Below are 20,624 nucleotides of genomic sequence, written 5' to 3' on the forward strand. Positions count from 1 at the left end.
TGAGGTTTTAGACTAGGCTAGTTTTGAACAACAGTCAGTGCTCTAGGTTAGATTTTAACCGTAGGCGACACTCTAGGTTAGTTTTAATAATGAACAGGGCTCTAGGCTAGTTTTATATAGCAGACGGCGCTCTAGGCTAGTTTTAAACAGCAGACGGCGCTCTAGGCTAGTTTTAAACAGCAGACAGCGCTCTAGGCTAGTTTTAAACAGCAGACAGCGCTCTAGGCTAGTTTTAAACAGCAGACGGCGCTCTAGGCTAGTTTTAAACAGCAGACGGCGCTTTAGGCTAGTTTTAAACAGCAGGCGGCGCTCTAGGCTAGATTTAAACAGAAGACGGCACTCTAGGCTAGTTTTAAAGAGTAGATGGCGCTCTAGGCTAGTTTTAAAGAGTAGATGGCGCTCTAGGCTAGTTTTAAAGAGTAGATGGCACTCTAGGCTAGTTTTAAACAGCAGACAGCGCTCTAGGCTAGTTTTAAATAGCAGACAGCGCTCTAGGCTAGTTTTAAACAGCAGATGGGGCTCTAGGCTAGATTTAAACAGCAGACAGCGCTCTAGGCTAGTTTTAAACAGCAGATGGCGCTCTAGGCTAGTTTTAAACAGCAGATGGGCTCTAGGCTAGTGTTTAACAGCAGATGGCGCTCTAGGCTAGTTTTAAACAGCAGATGGGGCTCTAGGCTAGTTTTAAACAGCAGACGGCGCTTTAGGCTAGTTTTAAACAGCAGGCGGCGCTCTAGACTAGTTTTAAACAGCAGATGGCGCTCTAGGCTAGTTTAAAACAGCAGATGGCGCTCTAGGCTAGATTTAAACAGTAGACGGCGCTCTAGGCTAGTTTTAAACAGCAGACAGCGCTCTAGGCTAGTTTTAAATAGCAGATAGCGCTCTAGGCTAGTTTTAAACAGCAGACGGGGCTCTAGGCTAGATTTAAACAGCAGACAGCTCTCTAGGCTAGTTTTAAACAGCAGATGGCGCTTTAGGCTAGTGTTTAACAGCAGATGGCGCTCTAGGCTAGTGTTTAACAGCAGACGGCGCTCTAGGCTAGTGTTTAACAGCAGATGGGGCTCTAGGCTATAGGTATAACATGAGGATAATGTCAGGGAACTATGTGTGTTGTGCAATGTGCTGGCATGCCATGTAGTTTACGCACCCACAGATGTAGATGTGGGCATTGTCTGTGTGAACCAGCTTCCAAACTGCCTCCTTGTTGTTCTTCAGGTGATGCTGCACATAGACCTGCATGAAAATAGAGTAAAGTAAGTAAGCTCAGCACATAATATTAGACTAGATATTCTTCAAGACACTATTATTCAGCTTAAAGTGACATGTAAAGGCTTCACTAGGGTAATTAGGGTAAAGTTAGGGTAATTAGGCAAGTCATTGTATAACAGTGGTTTGTTCTGGAGACAATCCAAAACTAATATTGCTTAAGGGGGCGAATAATATTGACCTTAAAATGACTTGAAATGCTTTTATTTTAGCCGAAATAAAACAAATAAGACTTTCTCCAGAAGAAACAATAGTATAGGAAATACTGTGAAAAAATTCCTGAATATGTTGAACTTTAATTGGGATAATTCACAGGAGGGCTAATAATGATCCCAATCTGATGGCGATCTCAGTGATGTGTGTGTGTGTGTGTGTGTGTGTGTGTGTGTGTAATACCTTCTCTGCCTGGTCTCTGGAAAAAGCTACATTGAGTGTTGTCAGAACTCCAGTCTTTTCAAACTGCGCAAGTTCCTCTTGATACAGAAAGTCCTCGTTCTTGTGACGACAGCCAAAGTATAACACAGTCTCTCCCACTTCCTTTCCTACAAACCAGGAATGAAGATTACTAAATTACACAATGGTGAAATAAAGTGCACATAACATCCCAATCATTCAACAACATACAACTCGACAAAAAAAAATACCCAAAAATAAAAAATAAAAAGTAGGGCAACACGGTGGAACAGTAGGTAGCGATGTTGCCTCACTGCAAGCAGGCCATGGGTTCGAGTCCCGGCTGAGTCAGTTGGCATTTCTGTGTGGAGTTTGCATGTTCTCCCCCTGTTAGCGTGGGTTTCCTCCGGGTGCTTCGGTTTACCCAATAGTTCAAACACATGCACTATAGGGGAATTGATAAACTAAATTGTCCGTAGTGTATGAGTGTGAATGAGTGTGTATGGATATTTCCCAGTGCTGGGTTACAGCTGGAAGGGCATCCGCTGTGTAAAACATATGCTGGATAAGTTGGTGGTTTATTTTGCTTTGGCGACCCCAGATTAGTAAAGGAACTAAGCCGAAGGAAAATTTATGAAAAAAAAAGTAAATGTACTACATCTCTCTCTCTCTCTCTCTCTCTCTCTCTCTCTCTCTCTCTCTCTCTCTCTATATATATATATATATATATATATATATATATACATACATACATATTGTAGTGCCTGGTTGGTTTAATGACATTAATTGTAGAAGACACAACACTTCACTTATGTATTCAGATATCCTTATGTTTGCACAAACAGTTGTTAAGGTAGAGAGAAAGGCTAAGAGGCGAACCAGACGTTTACGGTAGAGGGTACGCAGAAGCTACAGACCCATAACCAGCCTGGTGAAAGGGCTGGTTCTTTTTTTTTTTTTAAGTTGACCTTTTTGCATTTATACGCCTCAGCTTCTATTTAACTTTGAGATTTAAATACTGCATTTTAGTGACATTTTAAGCACTACTTCTTTGTTTGCTGGATTAGCTAGTCAGATGTCACCACACTTTTTGATGAAAAATATTTCCTAAAAATTTGCAATAAAGAAAAAATTAAAACAAGACTAATTTTTAAAATATAAATTAGGAAAAATAGGAGTCTGTTAAAGTAAAAAAAAACAACAACTATATCCTACTGTCATTTATAGACAGAAAACAAACTTGTCAGTGAGGGGTGGGCCTTCCAAACCATTCAAAGAAAGAAAGTCAAACAGGTTTGGAAAAAGTAAAGAGGAGCTTCTATTTTATTTTATTTTATTTTATTTTATTTTATTTTATTGAGCGCTACAAGTACCTGCAGTTTAAAATTGAATTAGAAAAAATCCCACCTGATGTCATGCATTCCAGCACAAACACCAGTGTTAAAGCAGTTGCCAAGCAACATAGAAAGCACAGAGCACTGCTCATTTCTAGTCATCAAAAAGGCAGTGTGGTGCATCCTGCATTTACAGAACTGAAAAGTTACAATATATAGACCTAAAGAGAAATTAATGAAACTTTTTGAGACCATTAAAATCTTGCAAAAAAGAGTTTCAAAACTGTTCCTATTTAAACCTGGACGCTTCTGTGGGTTTATCACATATGAAGACTGACAGAAAATGAAAATATGTTATTCTCTAAAGCCCTGCTCACACTGTGAGATTTCAGCCACGATTTTGTCATCTGAGACAAATTTGGAAATCCTAAAAGATTCCTGAATCCTAGAATAAAATCAGTAAAATCTGTGATCGTTAATTTGACATGTTTACAGACAGCCACTTATTAGTGCCTGTTGTGATCAGATTTTCCCTCAGATGAAGTTCTGGCAGTGTCAGAAGGTTTCAGACTTTCCTGCAGTGTGACACTAAATTTGATGACGCAATCCAAACGACCGAGGGGAAATGTCAACAGTGTTTACCTCCTAGTTTTATTATTGAGACACGCCGTGTGCAAAATCGCCGCTACAGATTGTTTACGTTTGCTGTGAGGAATCATTTCTGAACGCCGGAGAGTGAAAGTGTCATGGGTGGATGATGTCAAACTCCAGGGGTGTTTTCTTTCGTGTTTGGCGCGTCTTCATTGACATTTAGACTGACTTTATGGCAGCTGAGATCTTACAGTGTGACGGAGCCATGTGCGTGCAGTCTGACATGCTACAATTGTTCAGGACTATAAAAAATAAATTAATAAAAAAAATAAATAAAATAAAATAAAAAAAATAAATAAATTGCACAGTGTGAGCCGGCCTTTAGTCGATATGGCTAGGAACTATAATGTCATTCAAGGAACTTTTCCATGGCTATAATATCAACATTGCATATATAATGACTGAATGTTTATTTTTGAGTGAACTAACCCTTTAATGAGAATTATTATGATCATTATAATGTAAATCATGAAATCAAAGAAGATTATAACAGCAGAGCGGAGTTAAACTTCACCTTGTTCTTTGAGCCACCCGCGCTCCTGAATGAACCCTATGAAGGGTGCAATACCCGTGCCAGGTCCAATCATTATAATTGGGTTTGTGGACTTGAAGGGAAGTCGGAACTGAGATTTGCGGATGTACATGGGCACCGTAGCTTTGTGTCCGTTGTCGGTGGGCATTTTGTTCTTCAGCCAGTTTGTGGCGACTCCTTTATTAACCCGGCCAGTCTTGGTCTGGTACTCCACCACTACAGCACAGATGTGGATGCTGTTGGGGTGAACCTGGTAAAATGCAAATGCAAATATATATATATATTGCATACATTAATGGCTTACACTTTACAATAAGGTTACATTAGTTTAAGGAGAGCTATAATGTTCATTTATAATGTCTCTGGTGTGTGTGTGTGTGTGTGTAGTTTCAGCTCAAAATACTCCACTTTCAATGTTTTCTAACTCTCTGAAACGGACCCTTTTAGGCTTTAATCCTGTTTGTGTTATGTTGGTGACTATCACTTTAAATTCAAATGAGATTGTGCATGCGTGTTTTCAGCTCCACCCTCCTTTGAGAAGAGCACAATCTCATTTGAATTTAAAGTGACAGTCACCAACATAACACAAACAGGATTAAAGCCTAAAAGGATCCGTTTCAGAGAGTTAGAAAACATTATATGTGTGCTATTTTGTACCGACATCCTTTACTCAAGGATGACAGTGTGATGTGTTGAATGAATGTATTCAGGCTGAACATCCACCATGAGGAACAAAAGCAGAAATAAAAGAGTAAACGGATAAAAATAAAATTAAAATATAAATTACAGTGAACAAATCAATAATAAATTAAATACAATTTAATTTATTAAAATTAAAAAAGTTTGAAGTTACATTTTAATTAATTAAAAGTACAAATAAATATAAATTACTTTTAAATTAATAATAAATAAAATGAATTAAAACGTAATAATAACAACAAAAAATATATATTATTTATCTTCTTTGTGTAAAAAAAAATTAAACTGATCACGATTCATCAAAAACTATAAACTTGAAAACTTTATTAAAATGCAAATAAGATTGCGCAGATTGTAAACACTTCTCTGCTTTTACACCACATGGGAACTATGCAACTGAACCAGTCTAGTTTTAGATGACAGCCTGAGGCCTCACACTGAATGTGTCTTTTTGTGCGTGAGAAGTCACTTTTTAAAATGGTTTTCTATTGGCCTATTCTAATTGTTTTGTGCACTGTTCATGCGCCCCGGGCACCTCAAGTTCTCACTGCGCCTACTTTATTTGATGGATTGCTATGAGTACCTGCAGTTTCAAAAAAAAAAAAAAAAAAAAGTGCCCGAGGTCATGCGCTCCAGCACAAACAGCATTGAAATAGCAGTTGCCTAGCAACATAGAAACCGCAGAGCACTGCTCATTTTAAAGTCCACAAAGACGAAGTGTGGTGCGTCTCGCATTTACAGAACTGAAAGTTACAATACATAAAAAGGAAAAAAATTAAAGAAACTTTTTTTGGATCTTGCGAAACAGAAAGTTTAAAAATGTTCCTATTTAAATCTTGATGCTTCTGTAGTTTCATCAGGTTTGAAGACTGACAGAAAACGAAAAGTTGTTGTTTTCTAAGTCGATATGGCTAGGACTATAATCCCATTAAGGAACTTGTCCACGGCTATAGTGACAATGCTACATCAACGTTTCTCGGTCACTGGAATAAGAATATAGTTCCTAGCTATATCAGCCTAGAAAATAGCAACTTTTAACTTTATCTCGGTAAACTAGGGATGCACTGATCCCAATACTTGGATCGGATATCGGTTCGATATCACATATTTTTGCTGGATTGGATATCAACCAGCTGGTACCGATCCAAATCCGATCTTGACCGTGAGCTATATTCTGTGTTTATAAGCTGTGTTTTATAATAGTGGAGGCATGTATTATACTTAAAACAACAACAACAAAAAAAGACACAGTAGTGGGATCGGATCTGTATCGGTTAATATTCAGAATTTTGGTATCGGGATCGGATCGTTTCCAAAAAATTATATCGGTGCAACCCTATATTGAACGATGTAACTGCAGAAGAGCCAAGCTTTAAATAGGAAAATGTCAAACTCTTTTTTTTTTTTTGAGTAAGATGCTAACGGTCTAATGCAATTCAATGATTTGTGCTAAGCTAAGCCAAAAGTGCTCCCATTATTCCCGGAGATTGGCTGAATGCAATCAAAACTGGTAAAACTCAACTGTTTAACTGTATCAACCCCCCCACTCCAAAAAAAAAAAAAAAAGTAGTAGTGTTCCTTTAAGAGTAGCTGAAGCTGAATGAGTCAAACAATTCCCACAGGGGACAGAGTATTCTTTTTAGGAATGCTAAAACAAATATAAAAGCAAGTGGTTACACATTCCATCTCCAGCATGAAGCAAACATATCTGACCTTTGAAGATGATGAAATGGAGTAGTAGCGGGCCTGCAGCCGTGGCAGAAGCTCACAGAGGTGGTCAATCGGTGGCCGTAAAGACGGCAAATCCTCAAGAATAGCCACAATATTCCTGCAGGAGTCCAGCACCCAGCTCTGGTACTGTGCCTGAATGGAGACATGAACAACCCGTTTCACATTTATATTTATTTAAATGTGCATCCTTTTTCAATTTACAATCTCCTCACTGCTGCAATACGGCACTAACTTTTGCATGTGTTGTTATTCTGACCTGAAGTGACCATCAATCGTTTTTTCAGAGCATGACAAACAGGCAATTCATAGCTGCAGCTCTGATGCAAGTTTATGGAGAGAAGAGTAAAAAGCACTGCAGTGTTGTTTGTCTGAGGTAATGGTCCCACTTTATATTAAGTGGCCTTAACTAATATGTACTTACATAGGAACTAATAGTTTGTTACAATGTACTTATTGTGTAAATACATGTATTTACTGTGTACTTATGCTTGATTAAATACATGTATGTAATTACATCTGTATTTAACTTTTGTAATTACATTTGTAAATACACTGTTGACCATCCCTTACACCTTAACTCACCCTTAAACCTACCCACACCACCAAACCTGTCCATAACCCAACCTCTATCCCAACTCAAAGCACCACAAGTGTTCTCAAATACATTATAAACACAGTAAGTACCTTGTATTTTTTTTATTTTATGTAAGTACATAGTAGTTATGGACACTTAATATAAAGTGGGACCGAGGTAATTAGTCTGCCGTTATTACAGAAATGATATTCCATAAAAAGTGCGAAGCAGATTGGTTAGTTCTACCTACATAAATCGCAGTGTGCTCGCGACGATTCAGAAAAGTTCAGGGGCCTCATGTACGAAGACTTGCGTGGAAATCATACTAAAACATTCAGATGTATGAAACACTGCGTACGCCGAATCCCACGCATATTCTTTGTACATCCGAATGAACGAGCGCAAAACCCCTCCCTGCCTCCTCCCCCGTATGAATATGCTAATGACTCTACTTTGGCAAAACCGAACGAAAAAGCAACGGCAAAAGCAAGCAAGAAGAGAAACTTTGAACAGAATGTGAATTGGAGGTGCTGCTTTCGGAGGTAGACCGGAGAAAAGCGGTGTTATTTGCAAGTTTGTCCTCCGGAATTAACAACAAAAGAAAAAAATAGAGTGGGAGAGTTTAGCTGATGCGGTTAACACAGTTGGGTCTGAACATCGCACTGAGTGAATTTAAAAAAGAAATAGTGTGATTTATAGGTGCAAAATGTTGTAGTACCCTTAACAGTCTGGGTGGCGCAGTTCGTAAATCGCATGTCAACATATTTTGACATGTTCGAGCATGAACTCCAGCGTCTGATGAGGTCATTCTTCTTTTTTGCCCCCCGCTACATATCAGCTTTTGCCTACTATTTATTACGAGGAAGACAAGTAGGAATCATTAATAAGTCTGTGCATATTTTTTTGCACATTTATTGAATGGAAATGTTCCTGATTCACGTATGCAAATTCATCTTCAGATAGTGTCTTTATAGCAATGCGTGTGCAGTAGATCGCTCCCAATACATTGGGAAAACAGGCGACCGCTGCAAATTGCGGTTTAATGTTTGGCTGGTCAACTGCATGGTGTGGAAACCTTATATACCTGCTAGATGAACCCGTCTCATACAGCTGCCATTACACAGCTCACTTTGTAGAACTGCCTCTAGGAGTCGCCAATGGAAATAAAACAGACACGCACAAAAAAATGTGCGTATGCCAGCCATGAAGTTGGCGTGGAGCTGCGCACATTCCCACGTTCATTTCATCGTTAGTAAATCCAAACGTGAGCGATTCTGAGCGTGAAGCCTGGCGTACGCAAAGTTTTTGTGCGTACGCAGCGTTGATACATGAGGCCCCAGGTGTTTTCAACTAGATGCGCCTGGAAAATGGAGCGTCGCTTCTATGTGCACATCACGCAAGTCGCGCGCCTACATTGATATGACAAACTTACACCCGAAGCTTACTGGCATTGCTTCCAAGTAGAGGTCTGCATTCCCGCGGCTGTCCCGCGGGCGCCCACGTGACCCGACCAGATTTCTGCGGCGCGGGAATAAATTTCCGAATAAATCGCGGGAGCGGACGGTAACGGGTTTAATTTGGGACGGGAGCGGGCTGTCTAGCAATATCGCGGATATTGCTATGCGAATGAGAGAGAGAGAGAGAGAGAAAGAGAGAGAGGGAGAGAGAGAGAGAGCGAGCATTGCCTGTGTGTGTGCTTGGTGCTTGTGTGGTGTGTATGTTAGTGCGCGCGCGTGAATGAGAGAGAGAGAGCTTTCCCAGATAGCAAAATACACTCGGGCCAGTTCCAATTAGATTGTCGCCTGCTGGAGACTTACCACTCAGCCCGGCTCCGGCTGCCGGACTGCGGATGCTTGTGGACTCACTGCCCGATTCCGGCCCGAATCAATCGGGCCAGATGCGGCGGCCGTAAGCGAGCCGACGCTGCCGCATCCGCGCCGGAATCGGCCCGAGAGTGATGTGCGCTGCGGCCCGGAGCTGGCGCGACTCAGTATTTACATACCTTTATATAAAACCCTTTGGTATTACATTGGTACTTGGTACATGGTATTACAAGCCTTTGAATTGATATAACAGCAAACGCCTGTGTGTCTGATTGGTGCTTGTGTGTGTGTTAGTGTGCGCGCGCGCGTATGAGAGAGATAGAGATTTGTCTATGTGTGTGTGTGCTTGGTGCTGTGTGTGTGTTTATACAGACAGCTTGGCTGTCTGGACTGTATAGCTGGGTGATTTTCGGTTTTGTTCTCCCCCGATCTTTAGCGGGATCGGGCGCGGCGGCCAGAAAACGGGGCGGGTCGGGCAGCAGGACAATAAATTCTTAATATAAGCGGGAGCGGTCTGGTTCGGGCTAAAACCTGGCGGGTGCGGGCGGGATTCAAAATTTAGTCCCGCGCAGATCTCTACTTCCAAGGTGCGCGCTCAGTGCTATAGCGCCTCATACCAAAACTACATACTGAATCTTTTGTTATTACCGATGTTGACAATGGTGTTTGGTCAATAAATATCGATACTGATTTGATCGCCCAGCCCTAGTTGCAACATAACAATAGAAACATTCATTTTGCAAGTACATGAATCCTGTATTAACTGCAGGTTATCAGTGAATGTGTGTGTAATGCCAGCGCTGCTTACTTTGCCCTCAGCTGAAGAGGAGGCCATTTTCCTCATGTTCTCCTGATCTTTGGGGTCGCTGGCGTATTGTGCCAGTTCATAAAGTACATTTGTGCGTGGAGAGTTTGTGATGTCCAGATAATGAGTCAGAGCTGTACGATATGTGGTCGGGCAGGGGAACGGATGCTTCTTATTGGACTCCTCTGCAATTAGAGATTAAAAAAGCACAGACTTCAGCGATATACAGTCATGATTAATCCCCAATTATTGGGTCAAAATATACAATGATTCTTATTTCAGCTGTACTGATCGTTCCTTCTGTTAATGTTAGTGTCTTACCGTCGAGGTTGTTGAGGGAGATCACAGTGTCCAGATCCACAGCAAGCAGCTCCCCGATCTTGTTCACCATTGCTGTGTCGTTGATGGGGTACACTGCGACATGGTCTCCTGATTCGTATCTGAGCACAATAATCACATCGCCCGTCAATAAACTGTGTAGATCCCACACAGAGGCACATAAAACACGCACACAGACATGCAAACATATCCATGCGATTACACAAACACACACACACTTCTCTAACCCATAAGACTTTATATCAGGTTCGCTTTAGCTCATGACTTCAGGTGACCAAAATTCAATGTCTAGCCAGCGTCTACGCACAACGTTATTTTGATGTCCAATAACGACGTCAAATTACGTTGATTTTAGGTTGTGTTGGAAAGTGACCAAAATCCAACATCTGATGGACGTCATAGTGGTAACGCCCACACAACGTCAAGGTGTAACATGATTAGACGTTGATATTTGGTTGGACATTGGACACTCACGTCAGCCTGTCATTGGAATATGACGTCAACCTAATTTTCATTTCCAACGAAAATACAACGTCCTCGCAACGTTGGGGTACAACGTCAATTTGACGTCATGTTGACGTTCTGTGCCTGCAGGGAACACACACCCGCTGGCTTACACACAAACACAGAAACGCGCACAGAAATAGACGCACACACGCAAACACAGACACACACAGTCTAACACAGAGACAAAAAACAATACAAAAACACAAACACACTCAAACACACACTTAAACATGCTGACACACTCAAACAAAGTTGGAACTAATTGAATTTTTAAAAAAATACAAACATACGCATGCACAAACATGCTCACACACACACAAACATGGAAATGCATATGCATAAACACACGCAAAAAACACACGCAAAGCTCACACGCAAAAAACACACACACACACAATATTTGTTTTCTTTTTTAAATATTTCCCAGATGATGTTGAACAGATTCAGGAAATGTTCACAGTATGTCTGATAATATTTTCTCTTCTGGAGAAAGTCTTATTTGTTTTATTTCGGCTAGAATAAAAGCAGTTTTTAATTTTTTAAACATCATTTTAAGGTCAATATTATTAGCCCTTTTAAGCTATGGATTTTTTCTCGACAGTCTGCAGAACAAACCATCGTATATACAATAACTTGCCTAATTACCCTAACCTGCCTAGTTAACCTAATTAACCTAGTTAAGCCTTTGAAAATAAAGTCCTTTGAAGTAAATGTCACTTTAAGATGTATTGAAGTGTCTTGAAGAATATCTAGTCTAATATTATTTACTGTCATCATGACAAAGAGAAAATAAATCAGTTATTAGAGATGAGTTATTAAAACTATTATGATTAGAAATGTGCTGAAGAAATCTGCTCTCCGTTAAACAGAAATTGGGGAAAAGATAAACAGGGGGGCTAATAATTCTGACTTTAACTGTACATGCTCATGCACATGCTCACACACACACTTTGGATCCAGTCATTAACCTTAGCCTACAGTGGTGGTCATGTGAAACACTTTTACAATCCTCTTGCTATCTTTTCATGATGTAATGCCATGAATGACACCAGAGGTCCCTTTAGTCTATTATAGCAGGGTAAATATTTAACCGTGAACTGACTTTACTGTACTGTAAAAGTTCACCATCACATACATTTCATTCATTAATTCATTTTCTTGTCGGCTTAGACACTTTATTAATCCGGGGTCGCCACAGCGGAACGAACCGGCAACTTATCCAGCAAGTTTTTACGCAGCGGATGCCCTTCCAGCCACAACCCATCTCTGGGAAACATCCACACACACATTCACACACACACTCATACACTACGGACAATTTAGCCTACCCAATTCACCTGTACCGCATGTCTTTGGACTGTGGGGGAAACCGGAGCACCCGGAGAAAACCCACACCAACACGGGGAGAACATGCAAACTCCACACAGAAACGCCAACTGAGCCGAAGTTCGAACCAGCGACCTTCTTGCTGTGAGGCGACAGCACTACCTACTGCGCCACAGCCTCTCCCACATACATTTATAACCACATTTTAAATATGAATTATAAATTCTTCGACAGCAAAAAACAAACGTTAAATCACCACTATAAATTCATGGAAGTGTTTAATCAGTTAGTTATTCAGCTATGTAGATGTCAACATCAGTCAAAATTTTATAATTGACTGCTCATACACACAAAAGTATTCATACAACCCAAATCAGAAAAAGTTAGGACAGTATGAAAAATGCAATTAAAAAAACAAAGTAGTGATTTCTAAATGTACTTTGACTTGTGTTTCACTGCAGACAATGCAACAAACATTATTTAATGTGTTCCTCTAATTATTACTGTTTTTTTTCCTCAAAATTAATGCAATTTTGGCTTTAACAACACATTTTAAACATTTCAACATTGTGACAGGAGCAGTTCAGGGCTACTAATCAGGTCAATTACTGAAATGATGATGTGAAACATTCATTCATTCATTCATTCATTTTCTTGTCGGCTTAGTCCCTTTATTAATCCGGGGTCACCACAGCGGAATGAACCGCCAACTTATCCAGCAAGTTTTTACACAGCGGATGCCCTTCCAGCCGCAACCCATCTCTGGGAAACATCCACACACACACACTCATACACTACGGACAATTTAGCCTACTCAATTCAGGCCGGAGCAGCCAGAGGAAACTCACTCGAAGGCAGGGAGAACATGCAAACTCCACACAGAAATGTTCACAGAGCTGAGGTTCGAACCAGCGACCCAGCGACCTTCTTGCTGTGAGTCGACAGCACTACCTACTGCGCCACTGCCTCTCCCACAGGTCAAAGTAAGTTTGGAAATCACTTTTTCTTTTAATTAGCATTTTCCCTACAGTCCTAACTTTTTCTGATTTGCGGTTGTATAAATAAAAGACAGGAGGCACTCTTTTGGAGAGACTTGAAAACATCTTGAAATGTGTAGATGTAATTAATCCAGTGATAAGTGTGTTGGAGTCGACCATCCTGCAGATTGTACCTGATTTTGGAGCCTGTGATGTCCAGCTCCAGGTGCATCAGATGTCTCTCGCCGCCTTTATTGAGTTTGCGGTTCACAGTAACTGGTGCCAGGAAAGGGTTCTTCGAATCGAAGGGTCTGTGAGAAACACATAATGAATGACAGACAGTAAATTAACAGTTGTCTTGGAGGCTCAGTAGTTAACCAGGGTTAAATAAGAGCAGAAGTGGACAGACAGCTGCTTCTCACTCAGAGCTGTTCATGCTAATGAGGAAGAGATGGTTACCAGTGGGCGGGTTTTTTTGGGGTTTTTCCCTCTCTCAAGACACGTACAAAGAGAGAATGTCAATCAAAGTGTTTCTGCAGACTGATTTCATCAAGTCTGATTATACACAATACCATTAGAAGCTGGATATATTCACACACTGCTGACACACAACTGTTTAAACCCCTTAGAGAAGTTATTTTAGCACAATAGGTCCCTTTAATAGGAAAATAAGAAGTGTTTTACTCACGGTTTCTGGTTCTCAAAGCTCTTGAGTCGTCCCAGCTCTCCAGTGTAGACTTTATTCATGTTCAGATCAGTGTGTACCTTCAGCTCATACTGACGGATGCTGAGAGAGAGAGAGAGATCATTGTATGTCATGGTGAATCATGTAAATATACTGATTATTATTGCTGTTATTACTGTTTTATCCTAAAATGTTGATTGTTAAATGAACAGTTTATTCTGATCTATTATTATTTTTATAGTTATAAATGAATAATATGATATGAATGATATGATATATTGAATAATAACATGATATATTGAATTTATATATATATATATATATATATATATATATATATATATATATATATATATATATATATATATATATATATATATATAAATAATATAATATATTGACTATTTATATCTTGAATGAAAATGTATTATTTTTATTTTTATTTAATTATTATACGCATATATCCTTTATTTATTTATTTTTTTACTACTTCTAAAACTGTTTACTGTGTTTTTATTATATATGTATGTTCTTTTAATTTTATGTAAACTTTATAAATGAATAATATGATATAATTGATATAACATATTGAATATGTAATTTATTGAATAAGATATATTGAATAATAATAATATGATACATTGATTAATAAGATATATAATTTATATTTTTATTTAATTATTATATGTTTATATCCTTTATTTATTTTTTTACTACTACTACTGCTACTGTTTACTGTGTTTTTATTAAATATGTATGTTCTTTTAATTTTATATAAACTTTATAAATGCTTTGGCAATTCATTTGTAACATTTGTCATTCCAATAAAGCAATTATTGAATTGAATTGAGAGAAAGAGATTTTTGGTACATTTAAAATGTTATACTATACAAACGTACATTTCACTCAAGACATGCGTTCTCCATCTTTAACACATCATCAAATCCTTCAATATTCCACACATTTGAAATCAAAATAAATTCGGACTTTGAGTAACCTCTTAAAATCTTGTGGCACATCTTGACCAACTTCACCCTCTGTCCTTTCTAGTCATGTTAGGTAAATGGATATTTTTGCTTTTCCAAAAACAAAATTAATAATTTTAACACATTTTTTTTTTTTTTTGCAAACTTGACACCAAAAAAATGGAACCAACCATAAGAAAATATAACCTTCAAATGTACAAACAAAAAACTAAAGCATCAGAAAACACAGAGAGAGGCAGTTGTGTATTGTATTTTATATTTATATTTAGTGTTACTAATAATAATAATATTATTATTCTCTTTTAATGATCTTTTAACAATCACATTGGTCTTTTTTCATATTTTTATATGTATTTATAAAATTTCTAATTGTATGTTTTTGTGTATGTGTAAATAAATAAATATACTATATATATTTATATAAATCATTTTTAAAAAGTATTTATAAATAATACTGTTGAACAAAGTTGTTATTTTTATTACTATTCTTTTTTTATTATTAAAAAAGGTCTTTTTAATGTTATTATTAATTTTATTTCCATATCAATGCACTTTGTATATAGCATGCATGCACCTGTATACTTAATTATTTTACAGATCCATTCTTGTTTTCAACCTCTTCACCCTTGTGTATTACTCCGCCCGCACTAGGACTTAAGAGGGACTAAACAACCCACTAAAGCTTTACAAATATTGCAGCTGTTGGACAACATAATGTACTTTTGAGGCCTTTAGGCAGGGTGTAGTTGTTTAGATTGCAACTATGCAGTTTATTTATAGGGATAGTGCCAATTTTAAAATATTTATAATTTTGGAGATTCAGCATGTTGGCAGCCATCAGCCTGTCATACTGAGCAGAGCAAACACTCCACCACAAGGTGGCGACAGACACAGCGTAATAAGCCCTTAGAGAAGAAAAACCCAGCGTAATTTCAAACTACTGCTGATAAAAATCATTATAAAACTGGGAAGTGACTTTCTAAGTCGATCTCTCTTATTTGTATGTTGTTGTGCTGTAATTATACCATAGTAATCATAGTAATGGCTTTTTCAGGGTTAATTATTGTGATCTCCCGATTGCAACAGAGAAATACTGGGAAATCTCTGTAGACTGATGGCATTTCATGCTGTTCAGCCTTATAATCTTAAAATGTGAGCAAAAATCAGCTGTTTTGTCATCACTTTAGACATTACGCTATAGAATCATTAAAGTACTAGCTCTACAGTGAAGCAGCAATGGTTTCTGCTGTTCTGATGTCAGCAGCAGATGTGAATGAATGGCGGAAGAAAGTAGTTCCTCATACGAAAGGATAATGTTTGATTTTCCTTTTTATATACAGGATTATGCCGTTAAACTGTTGTATAAACACAATATCACACTCATATTAGTGCGATATGGCTGTATATCAGCACTGGTGGGACACTAAGGCACTCTTTCTGCAGCCTCAAGCCAACGCACGCCTCCCACCAGTGCCGAGATCACACATATTTCCCAGCCATATCGCACTGCTACTCATGTAATATTGCTCTTATTTATGTATATATATATATATATATATATATATATATATATATATATATATATATATATATATATATATATATATATATATATATACACACACACCGGATGTACCGCATGTCTTATGACTGTGGGGGAAACCGGAGGACCCGGATGAAACCCGGAGAACATGCAAACTCCACACAGAAACGCCAACTGAGCCTAGGTTTGAACCAGCAACCTTCTTGCTGTGAGGCGACAGCACTAACTACTGCGCCACTACTTCGCCCCTATATAGCTATTATTATATATTATTGTTATAATCATGTACTGGACAATGCTTTGGAAACACTGTGCTAGTCATGCCAATGAAGCTTAGATGAACTGAATTTGACAGAGAGAGAGCGAGAGAGAGGAGAGAGAGAGGGAGAGAGAGAGAGAGAACACATTACAAACCAAAGCAACTATTACTTTACTCTGAAGACTGTTCAGCTTTTGTACACCAAAGTGTATTCTGATCTGAAAAGGCCTGTAAGTGTTGTTAATCAGCCCAGAAGGGGATGCTGAGCTCGGGTCACCGTGACCCGCAAAACAAAAGAGGAAAAGAGGAACAAAAGAAAGATCGTTCAAACCTGGACTCTTCACCGGTCGCCTCAACGCCAAAATGTTCGCAAACAGCCGGCCAGAACTGCTCCCTCCAAGACACAAAGTCCTCCTCCAGACTGAAGGAGAGAAAAAACAAGCACAAATAACTTCAGTTTGTTCAAACGTCTCCACATTAGTTATTCCCAGACACAGAGTGCTGTATTTTTACCATAGCAATCTGCTAGTGTTTGCTTTGGCTTTTTTGGGGTTAATTATTGTGATATCCTGATCGCAACAGAGAAATACTGGGAAATCTCTGTAGACTGATGCCATTTCATGCTGTTCAGCCTTATAATCTTAAAATGTGAGCGAAAATCAGCTGTTTTGTCATCACTTTAGACATTACGCTAGAGAATCATTCAAGTACTAGCTCTAAAGTGAAGCAGCAATGGTTTCTGCTGTTCTGACGTCAGCAGCAGATGTGAATGAATGGCGGAAGAAAGTAGTTCCTCGTACGAAAGCATAATGTTTGATCTTCCTTTTTATATACAGGATTATGCCGTTGAACTGTTGTATAAACGCAATATCACACTCATATTAGTGCGATATGGCTGTATATCGGCACTGTTGGGACACTAAAGCACTTGGTCTGCAGCCTCAAGCCAACGCACGCCTCCCACCAGTGCCGAGACACAGCCATATCGCACTGCTACTCGTGTAATGTGCTGTAATTATAATATAGTAATCATAGTAATGGCTTTTTTGGGGTTAATTATTGTGATATCCTGATCGCAACAGAGAAATACTGGGAAATCTCTGTAGACTGATGGCATTTCATGCTGTTCAGCCTTATAATCTTAAAATGTGAGCTGTTTTGTCATAACTTTAGACATTTTCGCCGCATTTACGCTGCACTGTTCAAGTGATTCAATTCCGATTTAGTTCTCCCATGTGGCATGGATCGGATTTGGCCCGTGTAAGCAGGAACAGATCACATGCATTCCTGATTTACTCAAATCAGATTCAGGCTTTGTTCATATGTGAAAATTTATTCGATATGAATCCGATCTGTGCTCTCGCGTCTGCAGTGTAAGCAGGTAGATCAGATTTTCACCTGTCAATGAGTTATTAAAACTATTATGTTTAGAAATGTGTTGAAGAAATCTTCTTTCATTAAACAGAAATTGGTGTGAGCTCATCATTTTTTAATCATGTTTTATTTTGTCACTCACTTTCCATCGTCGTCTCCCATTCCCAGGTCAAAGATTCTCTGCGCCCCCAGCTCCTCCAGTCTCTTGTCCACATATTTCCCCATGGCGTTGTAGTGCTCGTATGTCTTATTGCCCAGTGCAAACACCTGTAAATAAGGTCATGCGCACATATTATTTATAGTCCCGCCATTCAGTATATTCATTAATTTATTTATACCTACAATAGGGATAGGTTATTGTGTGTGCAGATTTTTGAGCATTAGTAATAATCATAAATATTTCCCCAGATGAATTGGATTTGCATCCAATTCATGAACTGTGTTTAGAATTTACGAATTGGATTTGCATGTTAATGAATTGTGTTTTAAATTTGTTAATTAGATTTGCATATTTATAAATAGTGTTTTTAATTTACAAATTGTTTTTGCATATTTATAAACTGTATTTTGAATTCACACATTGTGTTTTGAATTTATTATTTAGATTTGCATATTTATGAAAAGTTTTTTTTAAATTTACAAATTGGCTTTTCATATTTATGAATTGTGTTTTGAGTTTCTAGATTGTTTTGAATTTATGATTTGGATTTTCATATTTACGAATTTAGTTTAAAATTTATGAATTGGATTTGCATATTTATGAATTGTGTTTTAAATTCATGAATTGGGTTTACATATTTATGAATTGTGTTTTAAATTCATGAATTGGGTTTACATATTTATGAACTGTTTCAAATTTATGAATTGAATTCGCATATTAACAAATTGTGTTTTCAATTTATGAATTGGATTTGCATATTTATGAATTGTGTTTTGAATTTATGAATTGAATTAGCATATTTATTAGTTGTGTTTTAAATATACAAATTGGATATGCATATTTTCGAATTGTGTTTTGAGTTCACAGATTGTGTTTTGAAAGTATGACTTGGATTTGCATATTTATGAGTTTAGTAAAAAATTTATGAATTGGATTTGCATATTTATGAACAGTTTTGAATTTACGAACTGGATTTGCATATTTACAAATTGTGTATTAAATGTATGAATTAGATTTGCATATTCATGAATTGTGCTTTGAATTCACAGATTGAGTTTGAATATACAAATTGGATTTTGGATATTTACAAATTGTGTTTTAAATTTACGAATTGAATTTGCATATTTATGAACAGTTTTGAATTTATGAATTGGATTTGCATATTTACAAATTGTGTTTTAAATTCACACATTGTGTTTTGAAATTACAAATTAGATTTTCATATTTATGAACTGTTTTGAATTATGAATTTAATTTGCATATTAAAAAATTGTGTTTTGAATTTATGAATTGGATTTGCATACGTATGAACTGTTTTGAATTCATGAATTGAATTAGCATATTAATCAATTGTGCTTTGAATTTACAAATTGTGCTTTAAATTTACTAATTAGATTTGCATATTTATGAATTGTGTTTTAAATTTACAAATTAGATTTGCATATTTACGAATTGTGTTTAGAATTTATTGATCGGATTTTGTAAATGTGAACTTTGTATGGATTTTATTTTGTAAATGTGACTGATCTGACTCTATAAAACAACAGCATATGAATTTGGAATGGCATGAAGGCGAGTAAATAATGACAAAATAACTACTGTATTCTCTCATCTCTAAAGTTGCTCAGTCATACTTGTAATTTCTGCTAAACTAGAGGGTAAATCTGTTTGGTCAATGTTTTTTTTTTTCTTTCCCCCCAGTAGATTATGTTGAGTCACTGAACTTTGCACAGTGTCTGTGTAGTAACTATAGATTAAACCGTCTGACACTTTGGCGAACAGAAGAATGACACAGCAAACCCCAGAATCACTTCTGCTTTACTGTCATCGTGTCATGGGTCTTGTTTGCTCAAGCAAGCATGTGTTGGAAAATACAGTGCTCAGCACATATGAGCTCAGCCCTCACAAATCTCGCATGAATATTTTCTATAGGAAGCTCTACAATATTATATTTGTGCATCTACATTAGATTAGTCAGTACTGAAGCCAAATCTAGATCTTATCTAACAAATAACTCATGATAACGGTCCAAAATCAGCACACCCAAATTTATATGTTAGAGGAAATATTAAATAAAAATATTTAAAGAAGTAAAATTTAAGAGAAACAAAAAACATATATATAAAATTTATTTTTGCAATATTTTGCATTAATTTAAATGTTTTTATCTTTCTGTTTCTAAAGATGTTCAGTGACTAAAATAATATTTCAATATTTAATAAATCTGTTTTGTTCAAATGCACCCAAACATATGACCTACATTGACTGAAAAATGGATAAAAATATTTATTTTCAATAGAGGTGTAGTCATTCATGTTTGAGCATTGTACCTAACGTATTGGAAACACTTTTTTAGTTTAGTTAATTTTGTTTCTAATCTAAAAAGTGAATTTGTGTGCAGTAAAATGCTTCTAAATGCTCAAGCTAAAAGCCTGAGATTACATACTTGAAGGAACACTCCAAAACACTCCAAAAAATACGCTCATTGTACAACTCTCTAGCGTAAAACTGTTAAGTTTTACCAATTTTTAATCCATTTAGTCGATCTCCAGGTCTCAATTTTAGCTTAGCTTAGCATAGATCATTGAAACCTCTAAGTATTCCAGCATATGTTTTACACAGTAATGCAACCCAGTACTGGGAAACACCCATACACTCTCACA

At 37.3% G+C, this 20,624-nt stretch overlaps 1 protein-coding gene across 9 annotated transcripts in view; it reads right to left on the bottom strand.

Moving 5' to 3' along the window:
* porb (P450 (cytochrome) oxidoreductase b) overlaps nt 1-20,624 on the bottom strand; it is a 44,589-nt gene that overhangs the window by 1,620 nt on the left and 22,345 nt on the right. For 3 of the 9 annotated variants that reach the window (XM_073922768.1, NM_001320439.1, XM_005173347.6), the window contains 10 exons: nt 17,944-18,068; nt 16,759-16,848; nt 13,643-13,741; nt 13,149-13,265; nt 10,127-10,245; nt 9,809-9,990; nt 6,586-6,735; nt 4,156-4,423; nt 1,660-1,805; nt 1,145-1,230 (listed from right to left, as the gene is read on the bottom strand). In XM_073922768.1, coding sequence (XP_073778869.1) covers nt 1,145-1,230; nt 1,660-1,805; nt 4,156-4,423; nt 6,586-6,735; nt 9,809-9,990; nt 10,127-10,245; nt 13,149-13,265; nt 13,643-13,741; nt 16,759-16,848; nt 17,944-18,068 — 1,382 coding nt within the window. Of the gene's footprint in view, nt 1-1,144; nt 1,231-1,659; nt 1,806-4,155; nt 4,424-6,576; nt 6,736-9,808; nt 9,991-10,126; nt 10,246-13,148; nt 13,266-13,642; nt 13,742-16,758; nt 16,849-17,943; nt 18,069-20,624 lie in introns of all 9 variants that reach the window. The other 6 variants (XM_073922771.1, XM_073922769.1, XM_073922772.1 and 3 more) reach the window with 2 other exon arrangements.

This window comes from Danio rerio, chromosome 15 (assembly GCF_049306965.1).
Source record: "Danio rerio strain Tuebingen ecotype United States chromosome 15, GRCz12tu, whole genome shotgun sequence".
Lineage (NCBI taxonomy): Eukaryota > Metazoa > Chordata > Actinopteri > Cypriniformes > Danionidae > Danio > Danio rerio.